An 18,298-nucleotide genomic window follows, 5' to 3' on the forward strand; every position below is an offset into this window, starting at 1 on the left:
GGGACCCATATCGAAATTAAACATCCGACTGTCAACTCGATGGATTACCTGAACAGCAAGGGTAAATATTCTCTCAATGTGCAAGCTGTGTGTGACTACAAATTAAGATTCATGGATGTTGTCATTAATGGCCTGGTAGTGTTTTTTACGCGTGCGTCTTTGCCTATTCTAAGTTAAATACGTTTTTAAAAATTCCTGCACTGTAGAAGACAATTTTGGATGACGAGGAGCCTACACCAATTTTCTTACCTGTTACTCCCTTTCCAGAGGAATGAATATGCAAATGGTGCCTCTTGAAAACGTTGTTGTGTATATGTAAAATAAATTAAAAATGCAAGTCAAAAGGTTTTCGGTTTTTAACTGCATCACTGTCATGTAAACGTGGCCCTGCCCCTTAAGAGCTCTTCCAGACGCTAAAAGTCCAGGAAGGTGGTGGACCGGAAGCGTAGTAGGGGGAGGGGCTGGAGGGGCAGAGGGCCTGGAGACCAGAGCAGGAAAGCACCAAACTGGAGAAGGAGAGCACCAGGGCGGAGCCACCAGAGGAGCCGCAGGGCACAATGGGAGGGCCGGTGGCGGAGCTGAAGAGCTATAACGAGGAAACAAGAGCAACAGGGTGGAGATGAGAGCATCTGGGACCAAGGTGGAGCTACAAACCAGACTCGAGCTGGTGGCACTGGAAACCATGGACGAGCCTGTGGTGCTATGGGCCAGGTTGGCGACCATCTTGGTCAGAGAATACAGGGGACTTTGGAACGGGTATCTTGACTGAGTCAAGGAACACAGAGTACTCCAGAATAGCCATCTTGGCGAAATCAGAGAGTTCAAGATGCTTTGGGCGGCCATCTTGGCTGAGTCAGGGAACGTAGGAGAGTGAAGAAACAATACAAAGGAAGAAGGAAACCAGAAAACAACATCAACACATTAAAAAAGGAACGATGTCTGACACCTGATTAAGGAACAACTAGGGCTTATATACACAGGATAACAGAAAAGAGAGAAACAAGACACACATGATAACAATATAGTGAAAAACAAGACAGGGCACTGATTAACAGCTACAACAAAGGTAGTGTTTACATTACCCTTTTGTCGTAAAAAAACAGCGTTTTAAAATGAAAACAATCCTCGTTTATACTGCTTTTTACACATGCATTTTAGAAAATCTGCATTTACCCATACACTACCAAAAACACATGTCAAATGACCAATCAGACACACTGGGCATGAGCACATACATATAAGTTGCATGTTGATGACTGTTGGTTACTAGTCAAAGAGGCTTAATGAATCAGGGAATCAAACGCAATAATACAGACGACCAAACCAGTAAGCAACGGCTGCGTATTCTAAAGTCTCAGTTTTAGTCTATTAACTAGTGGTGGGCCTTTAACGGCGTTAACGTGCTGCGTTAACTCGAAACTCTAATCGCGCGATAAAAAAAATGTCGGCGTTAATCTATTCTCAAAGTTGGGTTGGGAGCTGGGTCTATACTACGCAAGCTATGATGACTTTCACCTTGATATTTTAGCGCGGATGTATACCTAGCTGAATTGCACTGTACGGGGCGAGAACGAGATTTTTCAACTCACGTGATTCCTGCAATTCGCGTGATTCGCACCGCCTCATCATCTCATGACCAGGGCTTCATTCGCGCGATTCGCTCAGCAAGTAGGTCTATTGGCTCTTTTCATTAACATATAAATCACTCGCGATTGACACGCCATTCACGTTTGGTCTGAACACAACATAACGTTACTGTGAAATTACCACATCAAACGTGACGTGCTAACATGGATGCAGCTATGAAGCCGAAGGGTTGCTTCAGGGAAAATGTATTTTTAAGAAGCTTCCCAATGGAAACATCGACAAGACTAAGGTTGTTTGCACCTTGTGCAATGCGGAATTGGTTTTAAAAAAAAAACTTTCTCTCAACAGGTTCTGGTCTACCTTTAGTTGAAACCAGTAACTTTGTATTGAGATCTAATGTATTATGGCTCCTGTATGACATATCGCTTGTTGCTCCCTCACTCTTTGTAAGTTGCTTTGGATAAAAGCGTCTGCTAAATGACTAAATGTAAATGTACTGTAGGAGCTCTTCCAGTCTCAAGTACCACCTAAACGCAAATCATCACTTAGCTAATGCGGAAGTAAACACAAGTTCATCTTATTGAACATAATTTAATTTTCATCACCAATTATCATAGTAGAACAGCTTTCTCAAGCAGTTTGAGATGCATTTTGGAAACAGGAGATGAGCCCCTGGTCTAATGCGCCACCTGGCTTGAGAAACCCGTTCTCAAAGACATACTTTAAGTCATTATTTGGGTAGCACACATATTCTGAATGCCTTCGGCAGAATTCAAATGAGCCATTTTAATCTAGATTAAAAAAAATTATCTACGCCAACCACTACTATTTACACAGAAACGCAGCCCCAGAGTTTTAAACTAAAATGGGGTCTGTAGGTTCCAAAAGTCTCAGTTTTCAGGGGGTCAAAAACTCCGGAGTAGTGTAAATGCTGTAGCAAGAATTATGCATTTTTAGAGGAAAACACAGACGTATAAATGCCGCCTAAATGTATCAAAAACTAAAGAGAGGGTACATGACTTCAGGAGAAAAACAACACATCCCATCCCCGTCTGTATTAGCGATTGCAATGGGGAGATCATGGACTCTACCTAATACATGGAGGTCCACATTGACAATAAACTAAACTAGTTAATAAACATGAGAGGCAATTAACAGAAAGAGTCATAGTCGACTCTACTTTTTGCGGAGACTGAAGTCCTTCAATGTGTGAAATACAGTAAATACTATACGTTCTACCAGTATGTGGTAGCTAGTTCCTTTTTCAACACTGTGATATGCTGGGGCACTGGTGTAAAAGAGGAGGATGTCAACAGACTGAACAAACTCATCAAGAAGGCAAGGTCTGTCTGCTGGGTGGCGAAACTAGCTCAATTGGCAACTGCAAGTGCACAAATCCTGAAGCCAGGATTGAAAAGGAAAAAAGCTTTATATGACTTAGGGGTGGCCCCGAATAGTCAAAGATTCGATGCTTCGATAGGAGGAGCCTGATTTGACTATCAATCTCAAAGTGGAATATTGGCAGGGGCGTTATGCAATTGGGATCAATGTTTCGCTGCACTTCAAATCAAATCCCTTTATTATCACTCAACCATATACACAGGTGCAACAGTAGGTGAAAAACTTGGGTGCAGTTCTGTGAGAATCTGGATTTCGTCCTGTCCTCCATAAATACTGCATCTGTGTTTATTCCAATATTCAACAGAAAGTCTGGTGATTTTCCACTGTTTTGGTGGTTTTATATGACGCCTCCTGATGCAAGCTTATAAGTATTAGTCCTTAACAATAAACTTTGGACTCTGATTGAACATGCACCTGGTGTCTGTGTCAAACTTTGTCTCCAGGATCCAGAAACTCTGTGTGTGTTCCGTCGATTAGACTATTCAACCGTAGAATATTGTTTAGACAAGGGGACGGAAGAAGTTTACATTCTTACAAGTTCTAACCAACATGCCAGTATGACAGACGTTTCTTGTACACATTTACACAGTAAACATTTCTGTACAACACTTTGCGTTGTACCCTTGTTTAACCACCTGGTGTCGTAACCACATGTGCACAAATACATGTGCGGTTCGACTATTAGTCAACTATAGCCAAGTCGTGACAATTCTGATTCAATTAAGTAAATCTTTAGTCAAGGACACCCCTAATTTGATTTAAAACATTTCAGCATGGTTGAATAAATTAAATGTTTTACATAACTCCTATATAACAACAAATGTTTATGTTTTAATATGTAAAGTGTTTGGTTAAGCCTCTTAACTCATTCCCCGCCAGCCTTTTTAAAAAAATGTTGCCAGTCTACGCCAGCGTTTTTTAACATTTTCACCCATTTTTAATGGCTCACAGTAAATTTGCTGTAAATAATATATGGACAAACAAAATCATTTGTTCGTTTTTTATCACTCCGTATATGAGGGTAGGTTTTTTCAAAAATGCATCACTTTGATTAAGAGATAATTAACATCTTTTGTCTAAGATTCCGCCCAGATTACACTCAGAACAATCATTAAAAACCACTAAAACATATACGTTCTAGGTTCTGGGATTCTGTACTTTTTCACAAAGGTGTGTAATTGCGCAACCTGCTGTAAAGCAGTAGAAAGACTGCCCCATAGGTAAAAGATTTTAATAGGTAAAAGATCTGCCAACGCATGCTTTCGAAACATCTTTAAGAATGAAATACAAACTCATACAATATTAAGAGGACATGATGATAAGTAAATGAGTGAAGTTGAGCTTTTAGGAGCAGAAGAACAGATCTAACCTCTGGCAATTTTGACCTCCAGTGCTGTTCGGATTAAAGACATGAGTGTTGATGTAAAGTGAACTGTCATGTCCTCATCCACTGGCATATTCATCAACACCAGTCTCTGCAACAACAACACGAAAGCAACTATTCATTATCAAAGTGGCCAGGCTTCTCAATGACACAATAATGATGGAAAATTCACAAAACTGACAGTCCAATTCAATTATTTACAGAGGTTGTATAACTTATTTATTGTACATTTATTGCTGGTTTGCTTAACAGCATGTATTTTACAGCTGCTTTGAAACAATGCAAAGTAAACGGTTAAAAAGCTCTACAGAAACAAACCGGACTTGTAATACATATACATTTACGCATTTGGCAGACGTGTTTATCCAAAGCGACTTACATTGCATTATCCTATACATTTATTTATAGGTTTGTGCAATCCCCTGGGATTGAACCCACAACCTTGCGTTGTTAACACAGTGGTCTTACCAATGAGCTACAGGAAAGATGATAATCAAATATAAATATGTTAATAACGATAGAATTACAATCCATTAAATTGTTTACAAAACAGATAAACCTTTTCCTACCTTGTAAGCAATTTTGGCAGGACATTTCTTTCCCAGTCCAAGAGGTGGAGACATGTGAGTTAGCATCTCGTACATAGCAGTGTAGTGTATACGGCCACTGAAGGATAAAAACATCGGTCACGATTGAGGTCACCAGGCAACTTGGTTTATTATTAAAATCCAAAAAGCAAAAGAACATGGGCAGTAATGTGAAAAAAACAAAAACAAGAAACACAATCAAAAGGACAAACAAACACTGGTGCATCCCAAATTGTGTATGTATGCATCATTTTACACAATTTTGTAGTATAAATTGTGTGAGTTGTGCGTTCACATTGAAAATTCCCCACAAAAATGTGTAATTTGAGTACCCGGATGATGCACTCATTCAAATTAAAATATGAAGTGTAGAACATAGGAATGCAATAATGCAGACCTTCTGCGAGAAAAACCTGTTTACTTAGATTTTAAAGTTACATGACATTCAGATTCCAGGAACAGGCAATTTGGTTTAATCATTTGTAAATACACTGACATTTCGACTTAATTCTCGTAACATTTCGACTTAATTCTCGTAACATTTCGACTTAATTCTCGTAACATTTTGACTTTATTCTCGTAACATTTCGACTTAATTCTCGTAACATTTCGACTTTATTCTCGTAACATTTCGACTTTATTGTCGTAACATTTCGACTTTAGCTAAGAATCTTGGCGTTGTATTTGACAGTACTCTCTCATTTGAAAGCCATGTCGCAAACACCTGTAAAATTGCATTTTTCCATCTTAAGAATATATCTAAATTACGTCATATGCTGTCACTGTCAGATGCAGAGAAATTAATTCATGCATTCATGACATCAAGACTAGATTACTGTAATGCACTTCTAGGTGGTTGCCCTGCGGGCCTATTACAAAAACTGCAACTGGTTCAAAACGCGGCAGCTCGAGTTCTTACACGTACAAAAAAGTATGAGCATATAACCCCGGTTCTGTCAACCTTGCACTGGTTACCTATAAAGCATCGCATTAACTTTAAGATCTTGCTTATTACCTATAAAGCCCTACATGGTCTAGCGCCGCAGTATTTGAATGAACTTCTATTGTATTACAGACCACCACGTACATTACGTTCTAAGGGGTCCTGTCAGTTGGTAATACCTAGAATTTCAAAATCAAGTGCAGGTGGTAGATCCTTTTCTTATCTAGCGCCTAAACTTTGGAATATTCTTCCCTGCACGGTCCGGGAGGCAGACACACTCTGTCAGTTTAAATCTAGACTAAAGACTCATCTTTTTAATCTTGCATACACTACACCTCCATAATATTAATCCTCAGAGGATTTAGGCTGCATTATTTAGATCAACCGGAACCAGGAACACATCCAACAACAAATGATGTACTTGTTGCATCAAAGAGTGCAGAACAGTACTCTACTCTCAGCCAGTCTTGTCTATTTGTTCCAAGGTTACCGCAGGATGCAGTTCATGCCCAGACCTGATGGCAGAGCTGAGAATGGGAAGCGGTGACCTGACAAGTGCTAAGAGGATAGAGCTGGATAAAGGACGCGACAACTTTGTTTTTTTCTACAACATTTCAAATGCTATTAGATTGTTAATGATAATCTTTAATTTTTATATTTTTATTAAGCCTTGTTGTGCAAGCACTGATGAGCTTGTGCAGAGGCAGCAGCTTTTGCCAGAGGGGAACTGGAATCCCCTGGTTGGGCCTGGGTTCCCCTGAGGTTTTTTTTCTCGATGGGAGTTTTGGGTTCCTCACCACCGTTTGCATATTGTTTTGCACTATCTTCCTGGCCGGGGGGGCTGCTTTAGAATTCATACTTGTATTAAATGTGTCTCATGTACAGCTGCTTTGTAACAATGAAAATTGTAAAAAGCGCTATATAAATAAAGTTGAGTTGAGAGTTGAGTTTATTCTTGTGACATTTCGACTTAATTCTCGTAACATTTTGACTTTATTCTCGTAACATTTCGACTTAATTCTCGTAACATTTCGACTTAATTCTCGTAACATTTTGACTTTATTCTCGTAACATTTCGACTTAATTCTCGTAACATTTCGACTTTATTCTCGTAACATTTCGACTTTATTGTCGTAACATTTCGACTTTATTCTTGTGACATTTCGACTTAATTCTCGTAACATTTCGACTTTATTCTCGTAACATTTCGACTTTATTCTCGTAACATTTCGACTTTATTCTCGTAACATTTCGACTTAATTCTCGTAACATTTCGACTTTATTCTCGTGACATTTCGACTTTATTCTTGTGACATCTCGACTTTATTCTTGTGACATTTCGACTTAATTCTCGTAACATTTCGACTTTATTCTCGTAACATTTCGACTTAATTCTCGTAACATTTCGACTTAATTCTCGTAACATTTTGACTTAATTCTCGTAACATTTCGACTTAATTCTCGTAACATTTCGACTTAATTCTCGTAACATTTTGACTTAATTCTCGTAACATTTCGACTTAATTCTCGTAACATTTCGACTTAATTCTCGAAATCTTGTTTTAATTTTATTTTTAACGTGGCACTAAAACGCTGTCGTATATTTCATATTCAGCTGGTGCTAATATCTTTTTATTGCAGAAGGATAGCACCTACATGAGAGTGAGAGAGTTTTTTCAAAGTTTCAACAAAATAAATATAAAAGTGATTGACATATAAACATGCGCATTAACACGTGAAGCACTTTTCTCCCACGCCAACTCTCTTTCTTTTGCTGCTGCGGCTGTGTTGCTCTTTAATATGAATATGTGTCATATTCACTGTACGCTTGTAACAGTTCCTTCAATTTGATTGGCGAGAAATTAACAGAGCGCTTTTTGTCACGTGCCGTTGCCATGGTGAATCGTGCTATCTTCACTCAATTGATGATGGCTTTTCATCGCCATGCTGCACGCGCGTAACCTAGAGTGAATTTACTCAGAGTGGATTGAACTCAAATCAGCTGTTCTGAAACTGAAAACTCAGAGTAGCGATTTTCTGAGTAAATCAACTCAGAGTTCAGATTTTAACTCGGTGTTGGTTGAACTTTCTTATTGAAACAAGCCCCAGGTGTGGTTACATGTGCTCTACGGTTGTGAGGCCGGTTGGATGTACTGCCAAATTCTCTGACTGAAAACATGTGACATCTATGGCATTGTGCTGTGTGATAAAACTGCACATTTTAGAGTGGCCTTTCATTTTATTGTGTAGAAAATGTATTTGATCTTTGAGTTCACCTCATGAAAAATGGGGCCAAAAACAAAACTTTTGCGTTTATTATTTTGGTCAGTGTATATTGTCAAAGGTGTGGTTAAAGACATATTTATTTTTTGTGTTATATTAAACTGTGCCTGTCAAAATGTTTGCAGCATCCAGGTTACCATGTGTTATTAGTTGTGAGCGGTTGTTTTCTGGGAGTAATCACACCTTGGAATGTAGTAACTGGCCAATCAGAATCAAGTATTCCAGACTGCTGTGTAATAGTGAGGGTTAACGCTGCATTCACATCCTCTCGAGAATGAGATAATTCCCACTTTTACCCAGAAAATAATTTATGGAACGGTGATCTTTTAATGTTAACAGATACTTATAATGTGCTAATGTTTCTAAATACTTTTAATGCAAGTAAATACAGATGTTAGTTTCGCATTTGTATTGGGAAATATCCCAGTTTCGAGGTGTCTTGAACGCAACATCACAAGCTTACACAACAAACAATATGCAAGGAACCAATGAACAAAAGAAAGACGAAACATTACTCAAAACGCACAGGAAACAGGAAATCAAATACAAACTAACAGTCCACAGGACGAGGAACACGTCACAACAGCAATATGAAATTAAATCATTCTCATATAAAATGACTTTATGTATTCTTAACTTTATAAGAACTAGAGAGATACAATAATAAAAAAATGATATTCTCATGTTGCCCCCCGAACCGTTTTAAATTATTTTAAGACATTTATTTTGAGGAATTGATGCTGGAATATTCTGTATTAGAGATTAGAGGCGTCCACATTTAGTAGTTAATAATGGCTAATAATGACTTCAGTTATTAGTTCCTGCAGAACAAACTATTCAGTATGAAACAGTATTCGAAAGTGTTTCAGAAGAGTGATGCTCAGTTCTTAAAGGCAATAGAGTCTTCAAAGGTCAAAGAGGAAAAGGATAAATGATTTTTAAGAGATTCTTTTCAGTCTTTGTGTTACTGTCGTCACATGAAATCTCTGTGAAAAGTCAACCTTTCAGGCATGATTGGGCCAACTGTACTGTTCATGGTTTCAGAAAATGGTAGAAGTGAGAGAGCTAGTTCAGAAGAATATGTTATGTAATATCAATATCAGGTCATACATTAAAGCAGAAACAATAAGGAGTTTACACAGTTGCTGGTCAGTAGATATTAGAGTTCTTACTGATAGTTGCCATCTTTTTTGTGAAAAAACTCAAAATTGAAAAAGTGTTTTGATCATGATTATTGTTGGCTGTTAGTGCAAAGCAAAGATTTGTACGAAAATCTGACGTCTGCATGAATTGATAAATCAGGAGAAATTTCATGAAAACCTGATTGTGGTCTTTAATGAGATTTGGTTCCCAGCAAGGAAACTTATCACTGTAAACAACATTTTAACTTGCATTTCAATGGTAGCGTGATCTGTATGTGCCTACCATGCTGCTCGGTCATATTCCCCCCAGATGCGTACAAACTCGTCCAGATGATGAGGGCCAAGAATGGAGGAGTCCCGAGTCAAGTACTCAAAGTTGTCCATAATTACAGCCACGAACAGGTTCAGCATCTTATGATAAAAATATAAGAATGTGCCAAGATAAATGAATGGTAACGATGGATAAAATGTGAATACCAAAAAGGGGGAGGACTTGTTTATTCTGCATGTTCTGCGCATAACAAAATATTGTAACATCACAAATAGTCCATGTGGTCTCTATGGTCCAAAGAGACATACATTATAATAAAAAATATAGAAAGCAAAATAACAAAGGGTGTGTGTGGTCAAGCCACATTTGAGCATACAAATTGAGCATTTTATGAGACATGTTTTGATTGCTCTTATGCTTTTTTTTGTCCTTATGTTTGACCCAATTGCTTCCATTGTTTACCCAACTTTTTAGTCGCTTTGGATAAATGCTAAATGACTAAATGTAAATGTAAATAACATAATAATGCAGTTGCTACAAACTGGCAGATTCTGGACTTTTTCATTAAATAGAAATACCACATGTGAACATCAGTTTTTATCTGTGGTGGAACCCCTACTTGCATATGAGCATGAACATCTAAATATTTGTAAGTATGAACATAGTTTATCTAGATGGAGGCTGTGCGACAATAAGTACATAGCACTCTTTGGGGCGATCTCCCGGACAGGGATTAGATAAAGCCAGGACTAGACCTTAGTTAAAATAGGACATTTAAGCAGTTTTTACAAACATACTTTAGAAAGTCACAAAAGTTTTTAACATGTCAGTTCAAGTTGCTTTCAGTTTAGACTGCTCTAATGTAAGTTTTACACTTGGACTAGCCTTACTGTGTGTTCACACCGCCAGCGACACCTAGCAACAAAGCGACATGATGTAATTAATTTCAATGAAGAGCTGGTGACTTCTGGCGACACAAGGGACAATCACCATCTGCGACAGGAAGTGGGCGTGTCTAGCCCATTGACTCAAATCTGGTATGTGTCATCACCAGTGTTGGATGTAACTAGTTACTAAGTAATTAGTTACTGTAATTTAATAACTTTTCCCTTGAAAAAGTAAAGTAAGGGATTACTCATATGTTTTCTGTAATTTAATTACAGTTACTTTTGATGTAATTAAACAAAATACTTTGTGAAATATATGCGTGTGCAATAGTGTAATTGACATCAAAATTCAAAGTCTTACTTTAAAATCTGTGCTTTAATGTATAATTCTCACATTTGTTATAATTTGGTCAGTTAATAATATTATTTATTTGAATGAATTAAATAAGCCGTTTCATGTCTATCCTGGAATCACTTAACTAATCAAGGTTGATGTAGGATATAGAAAGTAATTAGTAATTACACTAATTACAGTACTAATTACACTATTGAATATGTAATGAGCAACTAGTAATTAATTACTTTTTTAGAGTATTTACCCAACACTGGTCATCACGAAACAAACTTGAGGCAACATGCAGTGTTTCTAGTGGTCTGCAGTTACAAAAAAAGTCTATGTTTGCTCATAACTTCTGAACGGTTTTCTCAAAAATCATAAACAGGGTGGCATGCAAAGTCAAACGATATCCAGTTTTCCCATGTCACCCGCATTGTGGGCATCGGCCGGTTTATGAATCCATTTGCATATCGCTATAAAACTTGATATGGGTCATTGGAAAGGGTGCACATAAGAGAGCACCTGGAGATTCGGTTTGGTGCTCACACTGCTCATAGTGCAGTGTACCGAATTTCTCTCGATGTTTATACTTAGGTTCTGTGTTTAACATAGGTTTGTCGTCTTTCTGTAAGTACGTACAAAGTTAATAAATCTTCCATACGATTAATTTACAGAGCCTTGTTTACAGTGCACTACAGAAATGTGTTTTGTTTGCCCTATTACTGCTGACTAACCTGAAAAACATGATCCTCAGTTTAATCACTGGTAAATAAATAGTGTTTTGTATTAAAATTAATAATTCATTCGACTTGGAGGACGTTGTGTATTTAATCAGGAGGCAAGTAAAGATTCACACCTCTATTATTAATTTAAGTGTTTATTCATTAGAATTTCTATGGCGGACATTATGGGGTACTTGGGACAACAAATTTTATAAAGGGCGGTACTTGATCTTTAAAGTTTGAGAACCACTAGCTTGTAACATGCAAATGGTTTACTCATAGATTTATATTTACTGGCTCATGACGAGTAATTTGACAATTAATTTGTAAGGTTGACACCCTCCCGTGGACCCACCACCTATTGGAGGGACCGTAAGGGGCCGGTGCAAAGTGGATTGGGTGGTAGTCGAAGGCGGGGGCCTCGACAACCCGATCCCTGGACGCAGAATCTAGCTCTAGGGACATGGAACTTCACCTCTCTGACGGGGAAGGAGCCGGAGATTGTGCGTGAGGTTCAGAGATTCCGACTAGAGATATTCGGGATCACCTCTACGCACAGCTTGGGCTCTGGAACCACACTCCTCGAGGGAGGATGGACTCTTCACCACTCTGGAGTTGCCCAGGGTGAGAGGCGGCGGGCTGGTGTGGGTTTGCTTATAGCCCCCCAGCTCAGCCGCCATGTGTTGGAGTTTACCCCGGTGAACGAGAGGGTCGCTTCCCTGCGCCTTCGGGTCGGGGATAGGTCTCTCACTGTTGTTTGCGCCTATCGGCCAAATGGCAGTGTAGAGTACCCGGCCTTCTTGGAGACTCTTGGAGTGGTCCTGGAAAGCACCCCGTCTGGGGACTCAGTCGTTCTGCTGGGGGACTTCAACGCCCACGTCGGCAACGACAGTGACACCTGGAGGGGCTTGATTGGGAGGAACGGCCCCCCTGATCTGAACCCGAGTGGTGTTCTGTTATTGGACTTCTGTGCTAGTTACAGTTTGGCCATAACGAACACCATGTTCAAGCATAAGGGTGTCCATCAGTGCACATGGCACCAGGACACCCTTGGCCGGAGGTCGATGATAGACTTTGTGGTTTTTCATCTGACCTACGGCCGTATGTCTTGGACACTCGGGTGAAGAGAGGGGCGGAGCTGTCAACCGATCACCACCTGGTGGTGAGTTGGATCCGATGGCGGGGGAGGAAGCTGGACAGACTCGGCAGACCCAAACGTACTGTGAGGGTCTGTTGGGAACGTTTGGCCGAATCGCCCGTCAGAGAGATCTTCAACTTCAACCTCCGGCAGAGCTTCGACCAGATCCCGAGGGAGTCTGGAGATATTGAGTCCGAGTGGACCATGTTCTCCACCTCCATTGTCAACGCAGCCACTCGGAGCTGTGGCCGTAAGGTCTCCGGTGCCTGTCGAGGCGGCAATCCCCCAACCCGGTGGTGGACACCGGAAGTAAGGGATGCCGTCAAGCTGAAGAAGGTGTCCCATTGGGCCTGGCTGGCTTGTGGGACTCCCGAGGCAGCTGACAGGTACCGACAGGCCAAGCGGACTGCAGCCCGGGTGGTTGGGGAGGCAAAAACTAGGGCCTGGGAGGAGTTCGGTGAGGCCATGGAGAAAGACTATCGGTCAGCCTCGAAGAGATTCTGGCAAACCGTCCGGCGCCTCAGGAGGGGGAAGCAGTGCCCTACCAACGCTGTTTACAGTGGAGGGGGGCAGCTGTTGACCTCGACTGGGGATGTCATCGGGCGGTGGAAGGAATACTTCGAGGATCTCCTCAATCCCGCCGTCACGTCTTCTATTGAGGAAGCAGAGGCCGAGGGCTCGGAGGCGGACTCCGGGGGTGGATGAGATCCGCCCTAAGTACCTCAAGTCTCTGGATCTTGTGGGGCTGTCTTGGCTGACACGCCTCTGCAGCATCGCGTGGCGGTTGGGGACAGTGCCCTTAGACTGGCAGACCGGGGTGGTGGTCCCTCTTTTTAAGAAGGGGGACCGGAGGGTCTGCTCCAACTATCGGGATCACACTTCTCAGCCTCCCCAAGGAAAGTCTATGCCAGGGTACTGGAGAGGAGAATCCGGCCGATGGTAGAACCTCTATTCAGGAGGAACAGTGTGGTTTCCGTCCCGGTCGTGGAACACTGGACCAGCTCTATAACCTCTCCAGGGTGCTGGAGGGTTCATGGGAGTTTGCCCAACCAATCCACATGTGTTTTGTGGATTTGGAGAAGGCATTCGACTGTGTCCCTCGCGGCATCTTGTGGAGGGTGCTCCGGGAGTATGGGATTCGGGACCCTTTGCTAAGGGCTATCCGGTCCCTGTACGACCGGAGCAGGAGCTTGGTTCGCATTGCCGGCAGTAAGTCAGACTTGTTCCCGGACTCCGGCAGGGCTGCCCTTTCTCGCCGGTTCTGTTCACAATTTTTATTTCTAGGCGCAGCCAGGGGCGTCGGGTTTGGGGACCACACGATTTCATCTCTACTCTTTGCGGATGATGTCATCGTGCTGGCCCCATCAGACCAGGACCTGCAGCATGCACTGGGACGGTTTGCAGCCGAGTGTGAAGCGGGTGGGATGAGAATCAGCACATCCAAATCTGAGGCTGTACCGGTCTGTCGTGGTGAAGAAGGAGCTATGCCGCAAGGCGAAGCTCTCGATTTACCGGTCAATCTACGTTCCTACTCTCACCTATGGTCATGAGCTGTGGGTCATGACCGAAAGGACAAGATCCCGGATACAGGCGGCCGAAATGAGCATTCTCCACAGGGTGGCCGGGCGATCCCTTAGAGATTGGGTGAGAAGCTCGGTCACTCAGGGGGAGCTCAGAGTAGATCCGCTGCTTCTCCACATCGAGAGGGGCCAGCTGAGGTGGCTCGGGCATCTTTTCCGGATGCCCCCTGGACGCCTTCCCGGGAAGGTGTTCCGGGCATGTCCCACTGGGAGAAGACCCCGGGGAAGACCTAGTACACGCTGGAGGGACTATGTCTCCCGGCTGGCCTGGGAATGCCTCGGTGTTCCCCCTGAAGAGCTGGAGGAAGTGTATAGGGAGAGGGAAGTCTGGGCATCCCTGCTTAGACTGCTGCCCTGGATAAGCGGAAGAAAATGGATGGATGGACTCTTGTCTGCCATTTTGAATTATATTGAAAACCTATTTTTTCTAACTCCTCCTAAATCGCTTGTCCGATTTGCCAAAAAAATGGTTTGTAGCATCTAGAGATACTCCTGAAAAAAGGTTATAGAATTCGCGTTGATTGGTCATACTGTTCACGTTTGCGGCTATATTTAGTGGTAAAGCCACCTAGGGGAGTTGAGACCTGGTATATGGCATCACAGTCTGGACCTGAGGTTATGTACACAGTTTCAGCACAGCACAACTTCAAAAATCCTTCCACTAAAATTACAAGCTTGGTCTACTTAAATTCTCTGAGGCATCCTGAATCAAACCATACCAAATGTTCCAGGGTCGACTATTGTGAGCATCGCCCATTTTAAATGCGTTAAATACAATGTTTAATAAACGCAACATGGTACTGCACCGACCCTTTGTAAGCTTCATCAAGGCCACGATTTGAGAGGGCCTGTAAAGTGTTATGCCAGTGCCAACTACTGGTTAAGAGATGTAACAGAATTTATGAAAATACTTATATGAAAAATTCTACATAATGTCATGTGATTTACATTACAAGATTTTCTGAATTGAACTTTGACACCAATTGTTGTTAAGGTGATGCAGCTATGGCAAAAAAGGGAGGCAGTAAGTGTCTGATATCTACAGCATGCATTGAGTGATTTAATGCATCCATCCATCCACCCATATTCTTCCGCTTCATCCAGGGCCGGGTCGCGGGGGCAGCAGTCTAAGCAGGGATGCCCAGACGTCCCTCTCCCTAGACACTTCCTCCAGCTCTTCCGGGGGACACCGAGGCGTTCCCAGGCCAGCCGGGAGACATAGTCCCTCCAGCGTGTTTCTAGGTCTTCCCCGGGGTCTTCTCCCAGTGGGACATGCCCGGAACACCTTCCCGGGAAGGCGTCCAGGGGGCATCCGGAAAAGATCATATATATTTTTTAATTGTGACACGGTGTGGTTGCCGAGATATGAGCAAAAATGGAAAATAAGGAGACAGCACAAACGAATGCTTTTTGGTTGAATCATTTAAACTTGATTATTTTTTTCATCATTTTACAAAAGGAACATACAGTACATGTTTCTGCTAGAAATGAACACTTCGGGCCCTATCTTACACCTGGTGCAATGCGGCGCAAGGGTTTTTGCTAGTTTAAGCCGACTCATTTACCCGTCCTGCCCGAAGTTGTTGAAATAACAAATGCATTTGCGCTCATTTGTGAGCCCATGGATATGCTGGTCTAAAAAAAAGAGTTTTTTTCAAGTGCATTGTTGGTGCGTTTTTATTTTGTGGAACTGAAATTAGTCATAAAAAGAGTGAACGGTAAGCCTATATAGTAGAGTCAAAGGTGATGACTCTATATACGATCACGCAGGCAGGAATGGTGAGAGATAAAGATAAGAAGGAGATGGGGCAGCAAGAGCACCAGAACAGAGCCGGCGGCAGAGCACCAGAGCACAAGTTTGGAGTTTGCGGCAGAGAAGCAAAACACCAGGGTGGATCCAGCAGGATGGAAGCCAGGGAGGAGCCAGTGATGATGGTACCACCCCCATGCTTCACAGTAGGGATGGTGTTCTTGGGATGGTACTCATCATTCTTCTTCCTCCAAACACGTTTAGTGGAATTATGACCAAAAAGTTCTATTTTGGTCTCATCTGACCACATGACTTTCTCCGATGACTCCTCTGGATCATCCAAATGGTCATTGGCAAACTTAAGAGCGGCCTGGACATGTGCTGGTTTAAGCAGGGAACCTTCCGTGCCATGCATGATTTCAAACAATGACGTCTTAGTGTATTACCAACAGTAACCTTGGAAACGGTGGTCCCAGCTCTTTTCAGGTCATTGACCAGCTCCTCCCGTGTAGTTCTGGGCTGATTACTCACCTTTCTTAGGATCATTGAGACCCCACGAGTTGAGATCTTGCATGGAGCCCCAGTCCGAGGGAGATAGACAGTCATATTTAGCTTCTTTCATTTTCTAATGATTGCTCCAACAGTGGACCTTTTTTCACCAAGCTGCTTGACAATTTCCACGTAGCCCTTTCCAGCCTTGTGGAGGTGCACAATTTTGTCTCTAATGTCTTTGGACAGCTCTTTGGTCTTGGCCATGTTAGTAGTTGGATTCTTACTGATTGTATGGGGTGGACAGGTGTCTTTATGCAGCTAACAACCTCAAACAGATGCATCTTATATAGGATAATAAATGGAGTGGAGGTGGACATTTTAAAGGCAGACTAACAGGTCTTTGAGGGTCAGAATTCTATCTGATAGACAGGTGTTCAAATACTTATTTGCAGCTGTATCATACAAATAAATAGTTTAAAAAATCATACATTGTGATTTCTGGATTTTTTTTCAGATTTTGACTCTCACAGTAGACATGCACCTACGATGACAATTTCAAACCCCTCCATGATTTCTAAGTGGGAGAACATGCAAAATAGCAGGGTGTTCAAATACTTATTTTCCTCACTGTACATCTCAGTGACGGAGGAAAGTTAGCGAAGGAAGGGCTTAAACGCAGCCCATGATCATTCATGCATACTGGGCAAAATGTTGCCTAATTCATCTGCTTTATTGACAGGTTACCATATCCTACCATTGTTAACCCATGTCATGATCATTCCCGGTTCTATTGGATTAAGTTTTTCCAATTTAGTGTTGTGACTTTCTTACCACAAATTAGAAACTTCAGAGGCCTTAATTGAACATTTTAAATACAGTTGTTTTAAATGAGTGCATGGCGTCATCTAGCAACATTTAACAAATCTCCAAGCAGGCTTTAGCTTCTCATTAAAAATAGTTGGCAACACTGACTGGATTACTGTTGGATTACCATGGACAGATTTTACGCTACTGGATTATTGCCTGTTCATTGTTACAACTCAGTGCCTATTGTTTTGGATTATTGGCTTTATAGATTTTTTGCAGAAAGATTCTAAACTTGAGTCCATGCCCAGTCTGTTACAAATATACTATCATATTAAATATTATACAGTATAATACACAAATGTTAAAATGAAAAAAAAAATTAGGGGTTTACCAAAAATGAGCTGAAAAAGATGAAGGAAACAAAGTAGAAATAGGCAAAATCCGTCCCACAACCACCTTGATGATCTGGCGAGGTGAAAGGTGGCGCTATAGAAGGGTCCGGCTCACACTCCTTCCTACTGAGACATGAGAGCATGATCTCCTGCCACGACTCTCCTGTGGCACTTCTACAAGACACAAAGAAAGATGTATCCTAAATTCGTGTCACCCTTTCCATAAGGTTTCAGGTCTCTACATAAAACTGGATATTCTTGCTTTCAAATTTCTCATAGCACTGTATAGTAACTTGCTGATCTGTTGAGAAACGCTGTTCTAAGGAATAAATCAACTAAACACTTAACTTCTCAAACATTCTCCTAGAGAAGGAAAAACAATCCCTGTTTCATGAGCATTCTCCCCATCATAGTATCTCTACGGGGCAATTTCTAATTTTCACCTAATTTTGAGGTGTCAGAAGCCTGCCAGTCTCTTCGAACGTGGTAACCCACACATTTCTACGAAATCCTTGCTCCGAGCCATCAAAGTTTGTTGCAATGTCAATGGGTTTTTATGACTGATATATGACTGATTTTAATCAGTGCAATTAAA

The 18,298-nt window shown here is 41.6% G+C and overlaps 1 protein-coding gene across 1 annotated transcript in view; it reads right to left on the reverse strand.

The window, feature by feature from the left end:
• cacna1eb (calcium channel, voltage-dependent, R type, alpha 1E subunit b) overlaps positions 1-18,298 on the reverse strand; it is a 177,864-nt gene that overhangs the window by 13,266 nt on the left and 146,300 nt on the right. Inside the window, exons 36-39 of the mRNA XM_056742725.1 lie at positions 17,703-17,877; positions 9,611-9,738; positions 4,942-5,038; positions 4,358-4,463 (exon numbers count right to left, since the gene is read on the reverse strand). Of these exons, the coding sequence (XP_056598703.1) occupies positions 4,358-4,463; positions 4,942-5,038; positions 9,611-9,738; positions 17,703-17,877 (506 nt within the window). The remainder of the gene's footprint in view (positions 1-4,357; positions 4,464-4,941; positions 5,039-9,610; positions 9,739-17,702; positions 17,878-18,298) is intronic.

The sequence above is a fragment of the Triplophysa dalaica genome, chromosome 3 (assembly GCF_015846415.1).
Source record: "Triplophysa dalaica isolate WHDGS20190420 chromosome 3, ASM1584641v1, whole genome shotgun sequence".
Taxonomy (NCBI): Eukaryota; Metazoa; Chordata; class Actinopteri; order Cypriniformes; family Nemacheilidae; genus Triplophysa; species Triplophysa dalaica.